This window comes from Acipenser ruthenus, chromosome 2 (assembly GCF_902713425.1).
Source record: "Acipenser ruthenus chromosome 2, fAciRut3.2 maternal haplotype, whole genome shotgun sequence".
NCBI lineage: Eukaryota > Metazoa > Chordata > Actinopteri > Acipenseriformes > Acipenseridae > Acipenser > Acipenser ruthenus.
In genome coordinates this window covers 89469818-89492185 of record NC_081190.1, presented here as the reverse complement: position 1 = coordinate 89492185, position 22368 = coordinate 89469818, and the positions used below count along the sequence as shown (strand labels likewise).

Genomic DNA, 22368 nt, shown 5'->3' with positions numbered 1-22368 from the left:
CACTGTGACACCAGCAGGAGCGGAACAAGGGGAAGGGGGCGGGGCTTTTCCTTCCTCATTGACTTGTGAACCCCTTTGTCTCTCCCAACACTGCTGTGTGGCTGAAGCACTGATGTGCCAGAACATCCCCTTCCTTTGTGACTTAATACAAATATAATATAGTGGCTGAGAAACAGGAATCAAACCTTTAGCACCACAAACCTCTCGCTTTGCATATTCCCAGAGTGTCACTGCTCTACAGTATAATCCAACACACCAGCTGCCTGCTGTCCCACAGTACTTCACCACCACTGCATAATCCACAGCATGCACACAGACACAGAGGATCACCTTGATCTATTGTGTATTCAAAGCAATGCTGATATCAATGATCACTATTGTTATAAAGTCATACACACCGACAGGCACCATTCAATACTGTACAGGCTATGGTGCTGCAAACACACAGACACTGTGTCATTCTTCAAGCACAGGGCTCCAAAACAGAGGGGTTGAACTGATCAGTTTATACTCTGACAGGATTAGACACAGCTGGATTTTTTTTTTTTTTTAAAACAGCATTTTCCAGTACCAGAGAATACAAATGGATTGCATCCTTTGCTTATTGTTAGGAGTACCCGGGACAACCACGGAAACCCTGCCGGTATAAACTGTGTGCATATGGGGAATATTGGGTTGGCAGGGAGGGGGTTAAATTCCTCCATGCCAGAAAACACGTGGGAATGTGGCTGGGGCAGTAACTGAATGCTAAATGAAATGCACCTTCTGTTTCTTCCTGAGCAACACACGAAGAATCCGACCCTTCCTCACCAACTACTCCAACCAACTCCTCGTCCAGGCCCTGGTACTCTCCCGTCTAGACTACTGCAACTCCCTCCTGGCCGGCCCTCCCTGCGTCTGCCACTTGTCCGCTCCAGCTCGTCCTGAACTCTGCCTCGCTTCTCCCACGCTACTCCACTGCTCTGCTCACTCCACTGGCTGCCGATCACTGCTCGCATCCAGTTCAAGACTCTTGTACTCTCTTACCGATGCCTTCACCAGACTACACCCAGCTACCTCCAGACCCTCATCTCTCCCTACACCCCCACCCGACCGCTCCACCTGCACTAGAAGACTGGCAGTACCTCCTCTGTGCTCCCCTGCCTGGGGAGCCCAGAGCCCAGTCCTTCTCCACCCTCACCGCAGTGGTGGAACGACCTTCCTATGGATGTCAAGACTGCCCAGTCCCTGACCACCTTCTGGCGCCTCTTCAAGACACACCTCTTCAGACAACACCTGTAAAACTCAACTCTTCCCTTCTGGGCAATATAGCACTCTGCCTTTAATGCACTTTAACCTGCACTTATCTGCTCAGTATTTTACTGTATTTAATCCTGCACTTAATCCAATCTGTAGTATTTTGTATTTCACTTGCACTTGTATCTAACCCTGATGTAACTATCAACACTTATCTGCTCTTGAATTTCCCCAATATCAAATCGTACTGTGTTTTGTATTTGCTCTTATTAAGACTGAAGTCATTGTATTTTGTATCTTGCTCTTAATTCTACTGTAATTCTTGATATGTATTTTATTTTCTATACAACTGAAAGTCGCAGTGGGTAAGGGCGTCTGCTAAGAAATAAATAAATAAATAAATAAATAAATAAATAAAAATAATGATAATAATTAATGAGGATCCAGCCACAGGTGTATAAAAGGGGTAATCACAGGTGTTGCTGGAAGTTAATGTTGGTGAAGGTATGTGTTGCTCTGTTTTTTGTTCGTTGTTATGCCCGTGAGTTTTTGTAGACCTTTTATTTTGGCCCTTGTGCCTTTTCATTTAGTAATGTGTTTTGTTTGTTACTGTATTTGTGAATAAACGTGCACAATAGCGCTTAACCTGCAACTTCTTGCTTCCGAGTCTCTCTTCCTGCCGGCAACAGCTTGGTCGTGACGCTACCCTGTGACACTCCCCAAGGACCAGTCTGAAAGTACAGCATCAATCTGATTTCCCTTTTCAAACACCAAGAAAGCTGCCTGGCTCAGTGCTATAGATCTATCCAGTTATGGAAACACACTGTACAGTTACACTTCAGTTATCATCTATACCCACAGACATTGGTTAAAAAATGTGCACAATATACAAATACTGACTGGAGTTGGTGCTTGTAGTGGAAAAAAAAAAAAAGGGTTTGGAAAAAAAAAAAAAAAATACCATGGACAATACTGCCCAGAGACATATTTTCCACATATTTTTGCCCATTTCCTGCATCTACTATGGAATGGGCAGTTTGCTGTCAAGTAACCCACTGTAGAAAATATATGCCTATAAGGCAAAAACTGTAATCAAAATCTGTTCTATTTAATTTGTGATGCCAGAGGGTGATAGTTTTTGTACTACTGACTGCTCAGGGACATCAGAGGGCAACTGTTCTTTTTGACCGATGTGTGGGCAATAGCACAAACTATTTTGATCTTAAGGGCTTTAATAAATTGAATCTCTTTATAGGTCTTATGCACACACCTACTGCTGTCTTTGTCCTCTAGGTAAACACAAGCACACACTCCATTACAGTACAGCACACGCTGCCATGCTTGTATTGTAGCTCTGTATTGTGCATTGAACAAACAATAGCACATGCTGCCATGCATCAATTCATCCAGCTGTAGCATTATTGTGCATCCTATATAAACATCGCACACTCACAAATACAAACTGCCTGGCGCTGTACCTTTACATAGCTGTATGTAACAGACTCACTTTCAGTTCATCATCAGTTATGCACGCAGTGTCAGAACTAAAACTGAAATTTAGTTTTCCAGTTATCTGGAACCAAATGGTGCAAATTTACTTCTTATCACTGCACTAAACTGCTTATACTGCACATTTACATTACAGGTGTTTTAATTGTCTGTGTACAGTATGATTGCTATAGCAAATTAAACGTATTGCTGGAATTTCTAATGCACTTGTGGCATTTGTATTAATGTACTTTATCAACATGTAAAATAAACTGCATCTTTCTGACATTCATTCCCCGGCATTGACTGCAAATACAAAATCAGACCCATCAGTAACATGTAACAGTAGATCACTGTGTAAAAATGTGCAGAACTTTTTATGTCAACAGACAGGTGCACAGCTTCCTTACCACACTCCCAGATTCTGTCTAAAAACTGTAATTTACTCCAAAATATCTTCAGAGTTTAATAGAAGCCTCACCAAAAGCTTGTTAATATCCTTTATTGTTATTGCATGCTTATACCTATGGTGCACTGCCAGGCTTATTGTTTGCACACGGCACTCTTCTGAAGTCCCTTATTGTTTGCACACGGCACTCTTCTGAAGTCCCTTGGTACAAACAGCACTGCCCACAACAATCAACTGATCAGCAGAAGAAAACAATGCAAAACACTTAGCTGTTTATTTTGGCACATGTGAGGTTACCACAGGGGTTCGAAGTCCTTTAATAACAAACAGTAGGTACAGCACTTACAGTATAAAAACACAGACATACTCTCACACACACACAGTTCTGTTTTGCATAGCAACAGAAGTCATTTTAACTTCTCATTTTCAATTACTTAATTAGTGACTTTTCAATATAGCAGAGAATTTACTAGCAGTGTTATTCATTGCACTTGGAACAAGCCCCTTAAATAGATAATGTGTATGGGAACAACACTCAGGCGTGTAACAGAGCTCAAACTAAAACCAGGTGTTCAATTCCAGTCGTGTTCCTGGTTCTTGCAGAACCCTGTGTTCCAAATCAGTGGTTCTCAATTGTGGCCCTCCGATCCGATCCAGTTCAGGTTTTTAATCCAAGCAGGTTCTAAAGTAGTTAACTGAACCTGCTAAGAAGCAAATAAACAAAGACCAGGACTGGAGTGGATCTCGAGGCACAGAATTGTGTACCACTGATTTACACAATGACAGGTACTACCTGTACTGTGTGCTGCACCCAGTCCTGGATTCCTGAACTACCCATGGTTAGGTAGAATAATTAAATGGCCAGGTGTCAGCAACCAGGCCCCTGCTAAATCAGATATGAAATGAACAGACTTCTCATCCCAGCATGAATAAGTCTCACCCGAGTCTACAGGTTTACTATTAGGAGTTGTTGTGCAGCAGGGCCCCCGATTGCTTGAACATTTTAAATAGACCTAATTGAAGGTATTCCTGAAACCCAGGACTGCGTGCAGGGGGGGTGGGGGGTGGGGCAAATTGGGCCCTTCCATTCCCGGTCTTTGTTCCAAACCTGTTCTAAATGGTAGAACCAATTAAACCTCCATCCAAACCCTGAAGTAGTTTATTATATAATTTTACCAGTTAAACCTGCAGCAGAATGACTCTTCACCCATGCCCACACAGACTGATGCACTTCCCTCTGGCAGGCCCGTGTGTGTTTACACTGCAAAGAAGTGCTTTGTGTTGTGTAAACCATGCAGAGTGACACACTTAATGTTGTTGTCCAACCGGTTTCCTTTAATAAAAACATTCTCAGGGAAGGAGTGGGTGGGGTTTTTAGGCACAGAACAGCTGTAGCTGGTTCAGTACACTGTATGACAGAAAACCTGAAGTATACTGGATATAACAATGACCAGAGATAGTCAGGAGGCTTGTGGCAGCATGCTACCATGCGTGTCAGGAATGTGACCTCGATGACCCACCTTGAAATCGCCAACATCTTGTAAATGGCAATAAAAATGCATGGAGCAAGAGAAGAACAACATCAAAGCAAAACTAACTCCAGCATGTTAAACTACACTACCAGCATGTTACTACCTGACCTTTCTGTGATGTTTAAAACCATTTTGTATGGTCCTGTATCTGACAAAAACTACACAGGTCTACAAACAAGATGACAAACAGTCAGTAAGCACTCCAAGCTGTTTCTTTGCAGTTGCTGTGGTGCCCTTATAACGGTGTCCCACAGTAAAAGCATAGCAAAGTGTAAAAGCATAGTGAAAGCAAAGTAAAACACAGGGAAGCATGGTAAACCATATATATATATATATAGTTTTTGTATTTTTTTTTTTTAAAGCATGCCTAGTTAATAAGTGCACCCCACTTCACTCTCAGATGTACATCAAATATTCTACATCAGGTATTGATATAAGACCTATTTTATAACTGTTTCACCCATTCCAGGTTTTAATAGAAGGTTGATAAGCCCCAGTGTATGGGTAACAAGCTTAGGTGTATCTTATTCAACTCACAGTAAAAACAGGAATGGATCAAACTGCTATACAATGGGAGTTGTATTTCCATCCCTGTACATCCTATCAGTATACTAACTTCAAAATAGGTTTACCCTCTTTGATTACATGGGCCAGGGGAGGCATACCGTTTCAGAACTCCCCTTGTTTAACGTAAATCTGGTTTAGACTAAATCACAGAATGAAAAAGTCTCACCCGAGTCTGTAGGTTTCCTAACAGTTGTTCACAATTATAAGGGTCAAACAATTCATTTAACATCAAACTCCTGGCTGCTGTTCATTTAAAAAACATACTGAATTGAAGGTAGTGTAGTTCTAAAATCCAGGACTGGGTGCAGGGCTAACGTGTTTCTAACCCTGCTTGGGATTACATCCTTCATTTTAGATTGGTTTTAGAGCCTCAACTCTCTTGAAAATTAAGTTTGACGACTGAAACCTTTATCAGATAAGACGCTTTGACTTGGACTCCACTCCCCTCCTCCCCCCCCCCCTCCTCCCCCCCCAGATCTGATATGTGTACGTTTTTAGTGTCTGTGGCTTGTTCTTCGCAGTATATTTCCACTGAATTTATTTCTGAAGCTGTGAACAGGATATCTGGATTGGTGTTGCATACAGTATAGAACCACACTTAACAAAATGCACTGTACACTAGCAGTGTTTTTCATTGAAAAAACAAAATTAAAATATTGCAAAATGCTAGGCTAGCCCATTGTGGAATAGTCACTTTGTATTGCACTTGTATGTTGCAGAATTATTGAAGCCCTCTGAAGAGTGTATCATGCTATACCTCCGTGCTACTGTGCAAAACACAGTGAGATCCTGGAGGAGTACACAGTCCTAAAACAATGCTTTACAATGCTACAAGGAAGAACAGTGTGGGAGTTGTCTCACTGCTGAGATAATTTAGAAGAATCATAAAGTTCAAGATTTGAAAACAAAGCAACAACTGCAGGAATTAAAATAAGACGACTGCATAGCCATTTCACCCATTCTAGGGTTTACTACCAACTTGATCAGCCACAGTGTGAAGGTAACAAGCTCAGGCGTGTCTTTTAAAACAAGTTTTCAAAACCATCAATGCTGAAAAATAAAATAAACACAATTGGAAACAAAACACCCTTTAAATTCCATTGACTATTCTAATTGCTGGGAAGCTGTGCTTAATTTGTGCCGGTGTAAAAGACTACACAGTATAAAACACTCTACAGTGTTCTGAATGCAAGTTGAAAACACTCTGCTGCACTTTGAAATCATGTTCAAAACGTTTCAAGACCAAAACACTATAGCTACGTACGCCGAAAACACTCCCGTGACACAATCAAATCAATAAACAGTTTAATACTAATACGTACATCACATTTTCAAATCACTGCTTAAATACATAAAACCAGCTACATTTAATACATTTAGTCTATTAATTTTATTTTGTCAATGTGTTTTGTTGTTAGTAACAGCGACACTTTCTTCTAAATATGCGTAAAACGAGTGTGTGTAATAGTTCTAATCTAAATGTGTCTAAATGAGAGTAAATATGAATGTCATTCTGTATTTGACTAACAGTGTAGAGCAAATACTATTTAGCTAATTAAACGATACATAAAAGAATGCAATTCTTCCACAGGTTTGTTGTTGATATTATGTGCAACATCACAGTCCAACCACTTGCAGAGAGTTTCAACGCGATGGGTCGACCTGTTAGAAAAAGAGAGCCCACCTTTCAAGAAATATTCCGTTATTTATCAAATGAGAAATACCCAGATAAACTTAACGGGAACAGTGAAGGAAAAGCTAATTTTCAGAGACAATGCCAGTGTTTTTTCATTACAGATGGCCAACTAATTTACAAACACAAAGTACACAGAAAAAACGAAAAAGGTGGAATAGACTTGTTCTATCAATATGTACAGGTGTTACACTTTAGTAAGTTAATAACAACTGGTATTTGTTCTAATGTTAAACTTTTTTTTCCCCCATTAAAAACGATATAACATATTCAACATGTTGTATAATCCCTCGAGAATGATTGATGTTTTTGAAGCAAAATAACTTAAACCAGTATGCTTTAAATAGTCACCCGTTAGCCATAGATTCCAATTTACTGTATTCGTGTGTGTGTGTGTGTGTGTGTGTGTGTGTTTCTGGATGTAGTACTGTGGGTTTTTTTTTCTTTAATATATATATATATATATATATTTAATTTGGGTATTTTGTTTTGTTTTCTTTGTATTTCAGCTCTCGTATTTTGATATACAGTACATTTGTCCAGTTACAGTTTCTATTAGTAAATTGTTCTGTTAGTTAATTCAGTGAGTTTTAGCTGAAAAACGTCGTTTGGGGAAATAAATGTAATATAACTAAAAAACTACGTAAATGCTTTGAACTTAATGTAAAGTCTTGTGCGCGTGAGTGTTTTGAAAGTAATACATGCTTCGAACATAATGTACTACTGCTGTAGAGTGTTTTGAGCGTGAGAGTGTTTTGAAATTACGTAAGACAGTGTTTTGAATGTAGAAGTAGTGTTATAAACATGACCTGAGTGTTTTGAACGTACAGTAACTTTCGAACGTACATTGAAAACACTCCCCAGAGTGTTTTTTTGCGTGAGTGTTTTGAGCGTACTACATCTGGGCTTGCAGAGTCATATTCCCGGTACCTCTAGTTAAGAAATCTCATAAAATGCTTTCTTTTTAAATTCTCAACACAGTTGCATCAAGTCTGCAAGTTCTTGCGGGCGCGCTGGAGACAGTCCGCTGCCACGTTTGTAGCCTACTTTAAATTACTTTACGATTTCAACTTGAGTGCCTTTTAAGTAAGATGACACTGGCTGCAACTCTATTGTCGTTTTTATAGACAAATACGCTTACTTGATTTGAAAAAAACGTCATGAACTATACAAGCAACTTCTTACACTGCTTGGTTTGATTAAAGGAGTAGTACACAACAAAATATGAAAGCTCAACATTAATTTCAAAGAACAACGACAACTTCAATGAAAAAAAAGTGTAGCCTAGTTCAATAGGAACATTAGCCTGCTATATTATATTAAACCAAAACAATAAAATTAATAACGAGCTGGTTCTCTCTTGGCTTTTTCAATGAATATAATTTAATTAATAAAGAATAAAATATACTAAGATAACAACTACCTAGCCTAACTTTAATTAATCGTTTTTGTAATCTACCAACGGCTTCTGTTGCGTACACATTGCTGATAATAGTGCAGACTGTGGGCCAAACCAATGTTCGTGTTGGGATGCGTTTTTTCATCAATGTCGTCCTTCTGGAGTCCTTTGAATGCCTTTTAATGTATTTGTTGTTTTAAGCCATTTAAATACAAAACCATAACAACAACATGTATACAGGCTTTTTATTATTTTTTATTATTATTAATTTGTCCTGCGGTTGCTTTTAATTATTTTTTCTGCACGTACTACTACTTTGTATATGATGTAGAATACGTGAATGCAAACATCTAACACTGGTGCAGAGCTTCTCAAACTCTGTCCTGGGGACCCCCTGTGTCTGCTGGTTTTCATTCCAACCGAGCTCTCAGTTACTTAACTAGACCCTTAATTGAACTGATAATTTGCTAAGACATTTTTATTTGTTTTCAGCTCAAACAGTTGCAGTTCAAGTTACTTATCAAATGTATAGCTAACTTGAAATATGCAACTGATCGAGAGCTGCAAACAATTAAAAATGTCTAATTAAGCAAATTATCAGTTCAATTAAGGGTCTAGTTGAGTAATTGACAGCTTGGTTGGAATGAAAACCAGCAGACACAGGGGGAGGAGGGAGGACCGAGTTTGGGAAGCCCTGCACAAGTATGTACTCTTTCAAATAAACGTGTTATGATTTTGAGTGTCCGTTTTTTAAGGACGCTATTGCCATCGCTTGCGCCCCGGCACCTCTTTCTTTACAAATTAAGCACAGCCGGGAATAACTTTATAACGTACTGAGGAGGCATGTCCCTGCCAAACGTAGGTTTTAATGGGGAATTACTCTGGTTAAAACGGGCTCGTTTACAACGTATACACCGTACAGTTCTCCTGTTCTACATATAAATTCGTAAAATGGTACTAATTACATATTGTACGGCCCACGGGGGCTGTTTCCTACAAGTAATAAACTCACGTCACGTTCTTTGGCAGTTAAGCTTTCTTGTATTGTTAAGGTACTCATGTTTGCATAACAGCATTTCGAATTGTGTTTACTACGTACTTGGTTTATAATAATAATAATAATAATAATAATAATAATAATAATAATAATAATAATAATTTTATAAGGCGCCTTTCATGACAAGTCATCACAAAGCACTGTACATAAGAACACAAATAAAAAGACTAATAAAAATATCAAACATTCAATATAAAAAAGCCATTTTAAAACAAACAAGTTTTAAGGCGAGATTTAAAAACACTAAAGGATTCAGAGTCACTAATTTCTTTTGGGAAGGGCATTCCACAAGGCAGTGGTAGTTAACATTGGCCCGAGAGATAGATTCCAGTCCTGCTCTTAATTCCAACCGATCCTAAATTAGTTATTTGCTTTTTAGCAGCGTCAATGAACTACATTAGAACCTGCTTGGAGTAAAAACCTGGATTGGAGTAGATCTTGGGGGCCAATAAGTTAATAGCAAAATTTTAAAATCAACGCGAAACTTAACAGGAAGCCCCGCAATTTAAGGTTCCAGAACAGGGGTAATATGATCACCAGATCGAGACCTGTCAAAAACCTGGCTGCTGAGCTTTAAACATACTGCAATTTGTTCAGGGTGTTCTTGGTATCCCCGGCAAGCAGAGCATTACAGTAATCAAGTCTAGGAGACAAAGCATTTACCAGTTTCTCTGCAGCTGGCAGAGAGAGAACTGGGCAACACTGATTTCCATTGTCCCTTGGAGTCGGTTATAAATAGAGTGCACCTGTACTAAAGTCAGCTCGAGATGATAGTTTGGGATCAGGGAAGTACAGCTAGAGGCAGACCAGGGCATTTAAATGTGCACAATGTGTGTACAATTGACTCTCTCTCGCTTGCTCGAAACTACAAGTGGTCCAAAACGGGCAGCGTCTTTACGATGTTTAAAAATCACATCCAGACTTTTAAAAAGTGCATCTTCATATACCAAATACCTACTAAATAGGTATTGAATAGGCAGGGTGCCAGTTTGTTCATATAAAGGTTGGTATTACTTAGCGACAGAAAACAAGACCCCATTGAACAGCAGATTGTAATTTTACTACGAGTTTCATACGAGTCATCCGAACGTTTTACCTGAACTGCAGAGAACCAAACTCGTAATAAAACTTGGAATAGGTGAAACTGCTGTGCAACAAGTCTTATTTCCAACCCTGCTTGTTATTATTTACCGTACTTCTATATTTTAACTAGGTACGCTTACCTTCATATCTGATGGTTATTCTCGGTTCGGGCATCAAAGCTAACGTGAAGTAAACATGCACTATACACAGTAACAAAGAAAGATGACAAGCACATCCTCCGGCGGTCTTCATGTTTTCAAACGTGCTGTAGTCCACTGATCCACACGCACAGTATCAATCGTGTTATTGTTGCTCAAGTTGCCCGTCTTCAAACGGCACATATGCTGCAGGTCAGTATTTCGTGGTTCTTTTCGGTTTACCCTCAAGTGCTCAGGTTGATTTCCAGCCACGGAATCTCCGAGTCACAGCAGAAAAGCCTGTAGGAAGCCAGGCTTTTTAACTCCGGTCTTCAGTCTTCTTTAAAAACAAGTTGCACTGTCAACGACTGCAAGGGTTTGTGTTTAAAACCTGCCTAAATGTAACTGCAAATAAATCAAATAAAATGCAGATGCACTTCTTTTAAAATTAGAACCGTTCTTTAAAATTACGATTACAATAAATAAACAATTGTGTTTCTCTAGCAATGCTCTTCAGGCGATTTCCATCGTTTGGCGAACAAACACGTTTTAAAAAAAAAAACACCTTACGCACAGTTTGCAAACGCGCGTTTTCGTTTAAACAAAGCTACAAACACTGGACTTTCTATATGCTGATAGATATATATTTAAATAACAAATAAAGGAAAACTCCGTACAAGAATAATACGATGCCTTCAGCGCTTATGAACCGCGATGCGTATTGTTGCTAACATATTCAAAATACAATGACTTCGCCCCGCCCTTCTTCAGCCCTGCCAGCAGCCGCTCTGCAATCTCCAGCCAGGTGCTGTTTCGTCACGTGTACTGGAGTTGCAAATTCGGAACTTTGCCCTTTTTACGAGTAGTCATTTCTCTGCATCGGTTTGCATTCTGAAATTTGAAAATATGTTAAGGGCTTTTTTTGTCTTTGTAACTATGTAAAGCAAACTAAAAAAATGTATATAAAGAGACCAGAACTTCTGTTAGACTCAATCTGGACTGCACAGAATAGAGACATTTAATGGTATATGTATTGCAACTGGAGAGTCTCTACCAGACAGAAAACAGGAACATGAAATGGCTTCTTTAAAATTTGGGGACCATGTATATGTGAATTACAAAAATAAATATATGATATCTACAGGGACTTTAAAAATAATAATTGTAATAATTGTTATCATACTTTTCCTGATTTTACGTAATAATTATCACTGAATGTATGGGTGTGGGTTGTGATGCATATATGTATGAATGTTAAAGTTATATATTTAAGAATATGTTTGTAATATAAGATTTATGTTATTTAAAAATGTAATACAAATATATATATATAGACGTGGGCTGTGTTCTGCTATAAGAACTCTCAGTGTGACGCAGCGGAACACCTCAGACCACCTTATTGTTCCAGTGTTTCACAAAATGAGGAATCGATACATCGCAGAGAAAGAGAGGCGTTATATTAAAACATGTGCTGGCAAAGAACATTTAATACCAATACAACGCATTGACAAAGTTAATTATCGTGTAGGTGCAAATGTTTCATTTTGAAAATTTACAGCCCTGAATACATATTGAAAGGAAGGGCGTCTTGCAAGAATACAAAACAATGAATAAAAAAAGCGACAAAAACAACAACAAAAGCAATTCTTCTGAGCCGAACAGACCAATTCTGTACGTTTTTACATCGTTTACTTTAAAGTGAATTTTTAAACGTTTTGGCGCCTCCTGGTGGTAGTGTTGAGAACTAGAAGAAAAGATGAACCAGAAAATAAGTATTAGTTTTTTCTAAAATCTTCTATCATATTAGATATACAAATAATACTTGCAGATAGCTCTTATCTCTGGACATCCCCATGAAATATGAAACGCAGGCTTAGGAGGGAGACACTTATTTACATAGAGTGGTGAGGGCATGGAATGGGTTACTTAACCATGTGAATGATGCTGAATCACTGGGATCCTTAAAGACCAGACTTTATTATGATTATTTTATTATTATTTATTTCTTAGCAGACGCCCTTATCCAGGGCGACTTACAATTGTTACAAGATATCACATTATTTTGACATACAATTACCCATTTATACAGTTGGGTTTTTACTGGAGCAATCTAGGTAAAGTACCTTGCTCAAGGGTACAGCAGCAGTATCCTCCACCTGGGATTGAATCCACAACCCTCTGGTCAAGAGTCCAAAGCCCTAACCACTACTCCACACTGCTGCCCAGACTTGACCATCTTTTGGGATCAATCAGCTAATAGGAACCATGGCCTCCTGTCGTTTGTAAAATAATAAGAACAAAATTCAGATTACTCACAAGTCCCATACATTAAGTGTTTGGTAACATTTTTATAATGTATATATTTTTAAAAAAAAACAATGGCAATGACAATTTGGATTAAATATCTCTGAGAATCCAGCAAACAGCCCACTGCGCTGTATAGCAAACCCTTCCGTCTCTTAATCGTGTATTTTACTGTGACAGGGTAGCATCAAGGCTGGCTATCGGCAGGATTAGACCCGGAGACAGAAAGCTGCAGTTCTAAAGCGCTGTTGCACATTTTATCAAACAAAATAACACAAAACACAGGAACAAACAAAACACGGCACGAGGGCCAAAATAAAAGATAAAGATTTAGACTAGACTAGACTAGACTAGACTAGACTAGACTAGACTAGACTAGACTAGACTATCACACTGGCCCTTCAGTGACCCACACACCTACTCCCTCCACCAGACAAAGGCTTTCTTCTTCCTTTTATACATGTGGCCACTCCCCAATTAGTACTAATTACCTAACTGGGGAACGGCGACACCTGTGATTGCTGGCAGGGATAGATTTAACCCCATCTCTGCCAACCTTACATTCCCACACACACACACACTACTTACAGCAGCAGGGCTTCTCCCCTGCCACATACCTCCCACATGGCGGTAATCGGCCAACTCTCTCCCTCCTTGTCTGGTTTTCTCCCTCCTGATTCTTGTGTGTGGCTTGGTCAGGGTTGTGGTCCCCGCACCTCTCCTTCGGCTGGGGGGGGGGTCCTGGACCTTGAAATAGGGTGCCCGTCTAACCCCTTTTGTAACTCCTGGGCTTCTGTAAATGGTGCCTGTTTAACCCTCTTGCTATCTCCTAATCCCGAGTGACTTTTGCCCCCTCAGGTCTACTTTACGCTGGGCACTCTGGTGGTGGCGACGCTGGCGCTGGGCACTCCGGCAGTGGCGACGTTGGAGGTTGCGATGCTGGGTGTCCCGGCAGTGGCGACGCAGGCGCTGGGCACTCCAGTGCCAATAATTTTGGAGGTGACTGTACATATACTCTCTATTGGACCCCCTTATCCCACAGAAAAAAAAAACATAAAATACCTTAAACTTAATTTTCTTTATATTGCAGATTTGTATCTTGTCCTGACTTATTACGCTCCAGTGGAACGTCTGCCGATGTGTCTTCTGATTGAGGCGTTATGGCTGCGGTGGAGTTTGTTTGTGGTAGTTTCTTTTAAAAAGCCACAGTTGAATATCAAAGTGAATATCAGTTTGTTTTTTACTTTCAGAATAAAAGGGTGCTCTCTAATTTGGCACTGGATTAAAAGAGCAGTGCATCTGACTCATTGGTTTTATTGCATATTGAAGCATTTAAGTACAATACAGAAACCTGGACCCCATATGGCATTTGGAAATTAAGTGGAACTAAATTTAGGACAAAGTGACAAAGACACTTTTCACACAGAGACTGGGGGTATGAATGGGTCTCCTAGTCATGTTGTTCAGGCAGAATCCTTTAAGATCCAATCTGACTACATTTTTAAATCAATCAGCTACTCGGAACTGGACGAGATTAGAAGGGATGAATGGCCTTCTCTCATTCGTAAATGTTCTTATCTTTTAAGTCTCTCATTTGAAATTCACGCAGTCTGCTTATTCCTTTTAAAAACTAAAAGAAACATAATAACTTAAATGACTTATTGAAATGTCTTGATTCATATAATTATGTTATTGGGTGGTTGTGTACTCTCCCCCCGATTGATAAGTGTGAAGGACCCCCTTTGGTCCCATTAAGAGAATGTGCTGATCGTGCACGTACAGGATTAGACATTAACCTGGCGGTGTCAATGATTACTTACCGCAGGTCATGTAGGCAAGGAAAAAAGTCAAACATTAAGAGAAAAATAAAAAATGACTTTTTATGGTACAGTGGTTATTTTGTTTTTTCCAAATGACCTACTTACATGTACAGTGTATGGGTTCGTTAGCGGATTGTGTTTTCTGTGTTGCTCTCTTTCCTTTGTTTCTGAGCATTTGCAATGCTGTCCTGCAGTATCAGTGGATCTCTGCTGGCTGTGGCTCAGTGTGCAATGCAGGGGTCTGCATGTGGGCTGTTGAAAGCCTGCTGGGTGTCTGCTAGCTTCAGTCTCTCTGCAGGATGTGGGTTTCTCTGTGTTCTCCGCTCTGGTAAGTTACAAGATTCAAAAGAGTTTGGAGGCTGAACAGGATTCACAAAGCAGACCCCCTGCTAATCCACACCAGTTGGTTGATTCGTTCAGAGTAGAGAATAAGAATTAGCAATGAAATGTAAATCAGTTTGATAAGCAATTCTCTAGATTATTTTAAATGTGGCTTACGGATGAACGGACAAACAGACCCCCTATATCCCCAGAATCTGATACTCTCAATAACTTAAATAATGCCCACCTGATGACCTCAGCAAAGTGCCCCACCCAGCCCAATCCAGACGGTTGCCATGCTTAGGCTCTAGGAAGGCCACACCTTGGTTAATCCCTGGAGCCAGCATCACTGCCATTGTGTGTGTTGGTGAGCCAGAGAGGCCGCAAATAGCCTAATCCCTGGAGCTAGCATTAAACTTCAGCTATCAACACCAGGCCAATAGGAAATCCATGTTACCTGATGGAGGAAAACCAAAGTAAATAACAGCTACTCTCTGCTGATCACACGATGATTAGTTAAGAACACTGATGGGAAGCAGAATCACACAAAAAATACTTGCTCTCGATTTATGTTTTTGATATGGACAGTTGTACGGACAGACAAACACCCCTATATGATCCTCAGCATCTGATATTTTCAATAATGTATACACAATAATGTTAATCCCAGGTTCCATGACCTGCGACTGTCTGCACTGTATTCCTGTCACAGGGGATTTCTTCCACGGCAGCTGTATATGTTTTACACTTATTGTTAAATGGGACGATCGGTTTCTACACTGGCTATCAGTGTGCATTCTGATGGCAAGGTTCGGATTAGAGATCAATTCGGATTAGCAGGGTTTGGATTAGCGAGAGTCTCCTAGACTGGGAATTGGAAAACAGTAGATTTATGTAAACTGATTCAGCACCAGAATCCAAACAAACAACAATAGAAACACCTGCATTCCATCACCTGCCTACTCCTGGACCCATAGGTGAATTTTACAACTCATCTGATTTAAATTTGTTCCGCTGTGGCGCTACCAGAGTTGTGTTATGCTTTACCAACTTTTTTAAAGGCCATCCCTGCATTGTCTTTATTTGTTACAAACAAATCTCTCTTTGTCTGAATTTTTCTCTAAAGTACAATGTCATTTTTCACGTTCAGTGATGTAAACAGCTTGAACTGTTTTTTAAAAGTCAAAACAGTCCCGGAGAGCTGATCTGTTTTATAACACACTGGTTAAGGCTGTGTCATCGGCAATAGAAAGGAGTAAATCACAACCACGACCTACATCCACGGCACGTTCCATGGAAGATTCATCATGATTGGATAAGTGGTTCTCAAAATATATGTACTGTACAGTGAGCGTGACCTACACAGAGACGTACAGGCAGCTCCATTACACCTCCATCGCTGGTGGATGATGAGAGGTGTTAATGGTAATCCAGACCCCCATGGTACAGGATGATATTGTAAAAGGTAGGCAGTACCCATAAAAAAATCATTAAGGTGTTGTAGAGGTGTAATACTACTACTACTGCGACTACGACTACGGAGAGGTCGCACTTTTGTGGAACGCCTCAGCCAGCAATTTAAAACACTTGAAAAACAGTTTAAACGTTTTATTTTCTAAATCTTTTTATTTATTCAAAAGTAGTCAGGAGAGATCCTGTGTCACTTCCCCCGGCTCAGACGCTGCGGTGGTTCACATTTATTTTCTGTGCGCCAGGCTGCAGTCGTCCTCCTCCTGAAGAACCTCATGCTGCGGTTCTGGCTGCATTTCTCCCCTACTCTGTTTATTTTCAGGCAGCCTGTTCATGGCTCCACCAAGAAGAGAGACCTGGTGAATCTGCTCCTGGCTCTTGCTAAATTGGAAGCACAAGATCACCTGGGAGGGCCTCTTTGACTGCGGAGCCATGTTCTGGGCTCTTATCCGTTCAAGGATTACTTTAGCACATGCCCACATGGAGTCGGTAGTTTTTAGTTCAGTATTACATTTGTATAAAATTTGATTTAGACTTGTTAACGTTTTTTTCTTTCCTTTATATTTAATGTCCAGTCTTTGTTAGCAACTCCTTTTGTTTAGGGGGTGCTAAAGTGATTTTTTTTCATCAGCTGTCACATCAGTTGCAGCACCTTGAGTAAGCCTGATCTCATTTGATCTCAGAAGCTAAGCAAGGTTGGGCTTGGTTAGTACTTGGATGGGAGACCACCTGGAATACTGGGTGATGTAGTTCCCCTACTGGTCACTACTACTACCAATAATATTAATAATAATATTATGGCTTTGTTACACTCTTCTGACCCCCCCCCCCATTAAGGTCATTGCATTACAATTGATTATTTCATTGTTTGTTTATTCTGCTCTTCAGATGATGGGTCCCACTTTCCTGGGGAGTGAGCTTTCCGGATTGTGTTTACTGTAACTGTATGATAATTGGTCTCTCCATAAGTGCTGTGTTACATCAAATCTGGAAATATAATCGCATTACTTAGTTTCGTAAACCATTAGCATTGCCTTCCTCTCAGTCAGCACACACTTTGTTCAGAAATGTGTTTTTGAGTTCTATTATTATTATTATTATTATTATTATTTATTTCTAAGCAGACGCCCTTGTCGAGGGCGACTTACAATTGTTACAAGATATCACAATATTTTTACATACAATTACCCATTTATACAGTTGGGTTTTTACTGGAGCAATCTAGGTAAAGTACCTTGCTCAAGGGTACAGCAGCAGTGTCCTCCACTGGGGATTGAACCCACAACCCTTCGGTCAAGAGTCCAGAGCCCTAACCACTACTCCACACTGCTGCCCAGTGTGGAGTTCTATATTTGAAAAGTTCCTTCTGGTCTTCCTACAGCGTGTTTCCTCAGGTTAACTGTGATGTGCTACTGTAGGAGTAGTTCAGTTTCCTGTAGGCACCCACAGCTAGCCACAGTATACAGTGATGATGCTTTCTGATGGTCCACCTGTCCATCCTACTACAGTAAGTGAACCATAAAGGTCACAAAGGTGAACAAGGTGACATACAAGGGTTGCAGGAGACCTTTGACCTCCAGGTCATGGATTACCAGACCAGTCCACTGCTCTTTAAGTTCTCCAGAAAGGAGTGATGGGGCTTCATTGTTTATCCTCTTTTTGAAATGGCAGAGAATTCATGTTCAGACTGAAGTTGTGTATCTGCATCTCGTATTTCTGGTATTTTATGATCTATGAATGTGCGATCTCAGAAATGATCTTATGATTCCCCACAATGGGACATAGTGGAGATCATGATCTGAGATACGGAGGCTGTCTGTCTATATGTCTGACTGACAGTCACAGGTGACATACTTGATAAAACTTTAGAATGTACAAATGTGAAACCGTTGTTGCAATGCAGACAAAGAATTGTACACTTCCAAAGTAAGGTACACACTTGGTTCCTGTAGTTGTGTTTTAAATAAATCTGTGATGCTGAAAATGGTCACAGCCCCCTTTCTGGTCGGGAGGCAGATTTACAGCATTGATTATTTCTCTCTTTATCACACTGCTCTATGCTCCCCATAAAGTAATTTCATTCCACTAGCATTTGCATTCTCGGGGAAAGGCATAACAAAAATAGCACGGTCTCTAAACACCCTCTCCCACTTCACCAGTCCCTCTGTTCTCCCCCTCACCTCGTCCTCTCCCTCTCTTGCCCCATGCTTAGACTAAAGTAGCCCACCTGCCCAAACTAAACAGGGTGTAATTTAGCCGGGGAACCATTCTAATTATCAATGTGACAGTGCTCGTTCATGCATTCCTACACCAACTGGCCTGACAACCTAGTCCCCCTGATGAGAACCAGCTGCAGCTGTGCTGCCCGTACCCACAACTGGAAACACTACAGGGACACTATGGCTAATTTCCGTGTGTGTGTGTGGCGGCTCAGTCACCACAATTCTGTGCTGAGTGGGTGAGGTTGGATGTTTCTAATGATCCAGCATCTTAGGCACTGCTTAGTGGAATCTCTTGCTAATATAGCTTGTGGCTCCATGTCTCAGTCTCTCTGCATCTGGTTTATCTTCTTCTGCACAGTTGTGATGAAACCCCTGTGTAAATCTTGAACAAAAAAAAAGTCAGATATCATGGAAGTTAAGCTCTGGTTCTTTCATTTAAGGGTAAAGCCAGCCCCGGAAAGGATGGCTACAGCACTGCAGGGCCGGGAGGATAGCTCTCAAATTATTTTTGGAAATGGATCTCTGCCTCTAGCAAAATACTTCAGATTACAGGACATTAACTGGGATTTAGAGGATAAGTGCAGGAATTATTTACAGGGTTTAGACTCATGTTAACAGGATTCACAAGAATGCCTTTAATAACCTTGTGTAAGTGATGGGTTACTTGTGCTGCTGTGTAATTGCAGTATGTGACAGAGCAGCATCATGGCCCAGGCTGGCTACCGGCAGGAATTAGACCCAGAGACAGAAAGCTGCAGTTTTAAAGCGCTGTTGCACACTTTATCAAACAAAATAACACAAAACACAGGAACAAACAAAGCACAGCACGAGGGCCAAGGTCCAAACAAAAGAATAACATACTTGTAGGCTGGGCATTAGCCTTCACTACCAAGTTGAAACAGTGCACAAATCACAGTGCATGCACGCAACAAACAAAGGATTTCTGGTTCCTTTTATACATGTGGTCACTCCCCAATTAGCACCAATTACCAAATTCAGCATTGAAACACACCTGTGATCCCACCCCATCCCTGCCAACCTTACATTCCCACACAAACACTATTTATAGCAGAAGGGCTTCTGCCACACAGTACAATTGCCATTGTGATCACTTCTATATTTTGAACGGTTAATGAATCTTACCTGTTTTGCATTTACATTACCTACACATAGGTCTCAAATGTGCAGTTTTGAAAGAAACACATTTTATAGCACATATGTATTTTTAATACAGAAAGTGCTTCGCTTCAATGCCTCGCTTTCAGGAAATCTGTTACATGTCAGTCAATGGGTTAAACAGCTGGATGGTTAATGACAGGAAAGAAGGTGAAACAGCCAAGGAAGTGCCAAGGAAGTGTTGCCTAGTGTTTGTAGTACAGTACACCATATCGGGCCATATTTTCAATGTGTTTACTCCTGTTCAAAAACAAATTTTACAAAGCTATATATTCCAAGTTTCCTTCAGCACTCTCAATGTCCTTTGTTTTTCATTTTGTATCATCAACATAATATTTTTCTTCTTTCAAAAAACAGATGTTAATTTAAGAATAGAGGAAACACTTTGAAAATATGGCCCATCCGGTTTTAAACTAATAAAAAGCATGCTTACTGTAACGTGTACTATGTGTTTCTTTCAAAACTGCACAACAGGTGTGATTTATGGAATTACCTACAAACACTTCCCCCAGTTTCCCATGTAACTGACAAATGTTGTGATCGTTACTTTCAGTCCTGCTTCTGTTGGGCATGCTCTCCTCGTAAATCATACCAATCATCTCAATGATTTAAAGCAATGTCTTAAAGAACATTACTGCAGCCAGACAGGCAGGGTTAAGGGACACACTCAGGCTGCTCTTCTTTAGGAAGGGTTTCACTCTAATCTCCTAATGGATTGTGTGCATGCAGTCTTTCCTGTCGCTCAAAAGCAGGAGACTGTGTATGCTTAATAATTACTGAATATAGATCTGAAATTCTGCAGTCCTTTCATATTTCATGTTTGTGATAGCACTGGCTAAAAACATTTATTGTGACACGTTACATTAAGGTATATGCATCAGAAGTACTTTAATTGGTAAACAGAAATAACACTATCTTTACTGAAAAAATATTTACTGAAAAGCTGCAGTAAAACAAACAATAGTAAACTAACCCTTATAGAAGTTTCCCATAGTAAAAGCACAGCAAAGTGTAATAACACACAGTGAAAGCATGGCAAACCATAGGCAAGCATTATAAGGGCCCAGGGAGGTACTATACAGTAAAAAATATGAATAAACACAGCAAACCATGGTTAACTATGGTAAATGCATTATGTAACCACTGTGTCAATTTACTGTGGTAAACGTAGGTGAAGATACAATATTAGCACTATGACAAACAAGAATCCAATGACACGCCATTATCATCGCCTACAACATACATACTGTAAAAATATAATTGCGACAAACTGCAAGGACCGCTTTTCATCCCCCTTTTTTTACTGCTGCAGCAAAAAAGAAAAGGAAGTGATAGAACATGGGAGGGAACTACAGTAATATACTGCCTGGAAAGGCAAAAACCAGCTAAGTGAATCATGCCTGTCTAAAAAGCAGGAAGAGCTGACACCAGAAGAAATTGATGGAGGTAGTAAATCATAATAAAGACCCACAGACGTACCGGGATATATATATGTGTGTGTGTGTGTGTGTGTGTGTGTGTGTGTGTGTGTGTGTGTGTGTGTGTGTGTGTGTGTGTATATATATATATATATATATATACAGTATATATCTGCATACAATCTGATGAGCTATCTGGACTGCTCATTTTCAGAGTGGTGGTGAGGGATCAAGTACCACCTGTGAATCCTTCAGGTATGTAGTTAAAATAAGTCTGTTCTTCTTTCATAGTGACAAACAGGCCAGTAAGTAATTTACACAGCCTTGGATAAGGAAACACCTGCCAACCAAGCACATGTCATCATATATGCAATATTACACAATACATGTCAGGGATTTAATTTCCATTATTATTATTATTATTATTATTATTATTATTATTATTATTATTATTATTATTAATAGTAGTAGTAGTTATTTATTTATTTATTTTTTTTTTTTTAAATGATCCTTCTGCAGGTTCACCTACAGAAACTGTGTTCAATAGGTAGAGCGCTCCGCGTTATGTGGCGCTTTTTATTTAAGGACCTGCACGCAGAGAGCGCTAGAGTAGTGAATCAAGCTCAGAGCTGCCTCACTGGAGGTTCAAATTGACCGACCTGCATTATCAGTGCGGTGGCTGAAAATTTATTTTTTCAAATATGGATTTGTATGATCAACACATGTGTGATAGGTAATGTTTTAGTTAGAAGATGATGTGATTGTGAAAAACACATGACAGGATACATGCATACATATATATATATATATATAGACACACACACACACACACATAGGGGTGAAATTCTCAACAAAAAAGGGTACTCATATGCACAGCCGGGTGTTAACATTTAAAAATTGAGACAACTTGAGTGCCAATGAATAAACAGTTCTAAAATGTATACATATTGGAACACGATATATTTATAAATACAAAATAAGCCTTAAAAAATAACTGATCAATTATAAACAATTCACCATAAACAAGGAAGCTGAA

At 39.8% G+C, this 22368-nt stretch overlaps 1 protein-coding gene and 1 long non-coding RNA gene across 2 annotated transcripts in view; one reads left to right on the top strand and one right to left on the bottom strand.

The window, feature by feature from the left end:
* sema4f (sema domain, immunoglobulin domain (Ig), transmembrane domain (TM) and short cytoplasmic domain, (semaphorin) 4F) overlaps positions 1-11390 on the bottom strand; it is a 60646-nt gene extending 49256 nt beyond the window's left edge. The window contains exon 1 of the mRNA XM_034015965.3: positions 10605-11390. Coding sequence (XP_033871856.2) covers positions 10605-10716 — 112 coding nt within the window. The 5' untranslated portion in view covers positions 10717-11390. The remainder of the gene's footprint in view (positions 1-10604) is intronic.
* On the top strand, positions 10680-14740 carry LOC117409653 (uncharacterized). Its single transcript, XR_004545535.2, has 3 exons — positions 10680-10814; positions 13764-13904; positions 13996-14740. It is a non-coding gene; the product is annotated as an uncharacterized LOC117409653 (long non-coding RNA).
* The last annotated feature ends 7628 nt before the right edge of the window (positions 14741-22368 follow it).